At 70.3% G+C, this 2,843-nt stretch overlaps 1 protein-coding gene across 1 annotated transcript; it reads left to right on the forward strand.

The window, feature by feature from the left end:
• The first annotated feature begins 220 nt into the window (after window positions 1–220).
• LCN10 (lipocalin 10) lies at window positions 221–2,501 on the forward strand. Its single transcript, XM_068988852.1, has 5 exons — window positions 221–331; window positions 928–1,067; window positions 1,379–1,890; window positions 2,120–2,218; window positions 2,473–2,501. The coding sequence occupies exons 1-5, from the start codon at window positions 221–223 to the stop codon at window positions 2,499–2,501; spliced, it is 891 nt and encodes a 296-aa protein (XP_068844953.1).
• The last annotated feature ends 342 nt before the right edge of the window (window positions 2,502–2,843 follow it).

The following is a 2,843-nucleotide window of genomic DNA, read 5'->3' on the forward strand; positions in this document are numbered from 1 at the left end:
GGAGGTGACCTCGGGATGGAGGCCTCTGTCTTCTGGGGTGTCCCAGGCTGTCTCCGAGGGCCAAGGGCGGGGCTGGCCCTGACTGCGGGGGGAGGGCCCAAGACCCCTCCCCATTGGCCCCCGAGGCTGGCTCATGGCTGCGGTTGGCTGACGCCCACGGCAGGATTGGCAGGTTGGGCATTTAAGCGCACCGTCCAGGCAGGCAGCTGAGGTGGTGAGGATGGGGCTGGGCTGGCGGCTGGCCCTGCTGGCCCTGCTGCTGGGGCTGGGTGGGGGCCCCCGGGCACAGGAGCAGCTCCCCCAGGAGTCCCACAACCTCAACTGGCGCAAGGTGAGCCTCGTGGAGCCCTCACCAGGCGCCGGGGCCGGGGTGGGTGAGGGCAGCAGGCAGAGAGCCCCTGAAGCCCGGGACAGGCTGGTGGGGGGCTTGGGCACTGGTCTGCTGGTCCTGAGGACCTCTTCTGGGGACAGGCTGCGGCTTCAAAACTCAACTGCTGACCGTGGGCCACAAGCCCAGAGCTCTGAGATGGGTCCTGCCGAGTCACCTGCAGGTGCCCGTGGGTGGAGGAGAGGTGGGGTGAGCAGGCGAGCCCTGGAATAATGAGACCGCAACAGGCGGAAGGTCCTGGTGGGGGCGGCCCCGGGCACAGGCCGAGCAGACGCGGGGGAGCCGGTGGGATGGGAGCCAGCTGGAGGGGAAGGCCCCGAGGTCCCTGTGGGCCGGACGCTCTGACCCTGCGCCCTGGCCCCTGCGCTGCGCCGCCTCAGGTCCCAGACCAGCTGGGCATCCGCCTCCATGGCCTGGGAGGCAGCAGGGCACCCAGGCCGGTCCTGGACACGGGCTGGGCTGGAGGCAGGGCTCACCGGCCCTGGGGCCCTTGGAGGCCCGGGCTGGGTGGGACCAGCGTGGCCCTGCGCCCTCTCCAGTTCTCAGGCTTCTGGTACGTGCTTGCCATCGCCTCCGACGCCCAGGGAATGCTGCCGCACCGAGGCCAGAGGAAGCTGGGCGCGTCCGTAGTGCAGGTTCAGGAGGTGGGCCAGCTGAAGGTGGTGCTCGCCTTGAACCGGTGCGTGGGCCGGGGGGGTGGGGGGCCCTGAGTCCAGGGGAGGGGAGGGGGCCAGTGGGGGGACCAGACCCAGGGTCAGTCTGGAAATCCCACAAGGACTGTCCCCAAACCCCCATCACTTCCTGCTGTCAAACTCAAGTGGCTGCTTTTTTGAGAAGGCCCCACAGCCCATGAGGGGCTGGGGGCAGGGGTGTTGGAGCATTTCCCCTGAGCGGTGGGACCGGCCCGGGTCCCAGCTGGAATGTCCCAGGATGGCAGAGCCTTGAGAGTTCTCCCAGGTCCCCAGCTCACAGCCCGCTCCCCCCACCCAGGTCCCAGGGGTGCCAGGCACACTCACTAATCCTGCGGAGAGACAGGAAGAAACCGGTGTTCAGGAACACCTGTGCGTATCCACTGGGCCATGGCGGGCTGAGGGAGGGCCGCCTAGGGCTGCCTGAGCCCCCAGGACCCTGGACGGGACCCCTGACCGCACAGCCCCCAGCAGTCCTCCCCAGAGAGCATGTGCCGGTAGGGACAGACGCCAGGATGTGTGGTCAGCCCACAGTTGCCCAGAGTTGGCTCGGCTGGCATGTGCCCAGGAGCCCGGGCCTGGGGGTGGGGGGCTTTGCTGCCCTTCCGGACGGCCCCTCGGTGCGGGTGGTAGGGGCCCGGGGGCCTCTGGAAGGACTGCAGTGTTCAGGGGCGAGCTGGGGACTCTGCCCTTCCTCCCTTCCAGTGAGGGGAGTGGAGGGCTTCCGCGTGATGGTCCCCGACTACAGCGCCAGCGTGGTCTACCTGCGCCTGGGCCGGGCTGGCCGGACCACCAGGACCCTGCTGCTGTTCAGTGAGTCAGGGGCCGCAGCCCCCGGGCCCTGCAGGGTGCCCCCCCTCCCGAGCCTGTCTGGGGACCCCCACTCCCGGCTGACGCTTCCCATCACCCACCAGTGGCTGCGGTTCTCTGACCCGGAGCCCGGGGGCGTTCTGGTGAGGGGTGGTGCCGGGGGCCGGGGCACCCCTCGACCGGGGGCTCTGACGCTGCAGCTCTGGCCCACACCCGCCCCCGCCCACCGCAGGCAGACAGCCCACGTGCAGCTTCCTGAGCATGAAAACGTTCATCAGCGCGTGTGAGGCCCTGGGGCTCGCCAGCCGTGTGGCCGTGCTCCCGAAAGACGGTGAGGTGTGGGCGGCACTTCCCCGGGGCCACCCTGAGCCGCCTCCCCTGTGCGGGACGGAGGGACAGAGGGCGACAGGGGCACCTTTAAAGAAAGTCACGGCCGCGTGCACGTGCCCTCCTGTCTCCCCAGGGCCCCCCGAGAAGACCAGTGGCCGGGGCCGGGTCCCTGCGGGGCGGCCGGGGGCCAGGGCCCGAGGCCCCAGGGGAACTGCCATGCGTGCCCGGCAGACGTGGGCTCTCCTTCCCCTGCAGCCTCCTGCGCGCACACCATCCTGCCGTGAGCCGGCCACCCACCTGCTCCTCCCCATGAGGCTTGGCGTGTGGTCCTCCCAGACCCCAGGAGCGAGTTCCAGACTGCAGGCTTCACACCCCGCTGCTTGTTGAGACGGGCCTGGAGACCCCAGGCCACTGATGGTGTGGAGCTTGGGCGGGCGTGGGCCCAGCAGGGTCCTTTAGGGTCCCCCGGGTGGGGGTGGGGTGCATGCCGACTGGGGGTGGGCCCGGGGCTGGGTCCTTTGGATGGCGCGGCAGGCAGCTGCTGCCCGCCCTCCTCTGCAGGAAATAGACGGGGCCGGCCCAGTGTGACAGCCGTGTGCTTCCTCCGCCACCGCCCTCCACGTTCC

The sequence above is a fragment of the Capricornis sumatraensis genome, chromosome 1 (assembly GCF_032405125.1).
Source record: "Capricornis sumatraensis isolate serow.1 chromosome 1, serow.2, whole genome shotgun sequence".
NCBI lineage: Eukaryota > Metazoa > Chordata > Mammalia > Artiodactyla > Bovidae > Capricornis > Capricornis sumatraensis.

What these genes read in the sequence shown, in the direction of transcription:
- LCN10 (XM_068988852.1), top strand. Translation starts at nt 221, where the DNA reads ATGGGGCTGGGCTGGCGGCTGGCCCTGCTGGCCCTGCTGCTGGGGCTG. An exon ending in ACAACCTCAACTGGCGCAAG is followed by an intron (nt 332 to 927) that starts GTGAGCCTCGTG and finishes CGCCCTCTCCAG; the next exon opens with TTCTCAGGCTTCTGGTACGT. An exon ending in CAGGACCCTGCTGCTGTTCA is followed by an intron (nt 1,891 to 2,119) that starts GTGAGTCAGGGG and finishes CGCCCACCGCAG; the next exon opens with GCAGACAGCCCACGTGCAGC.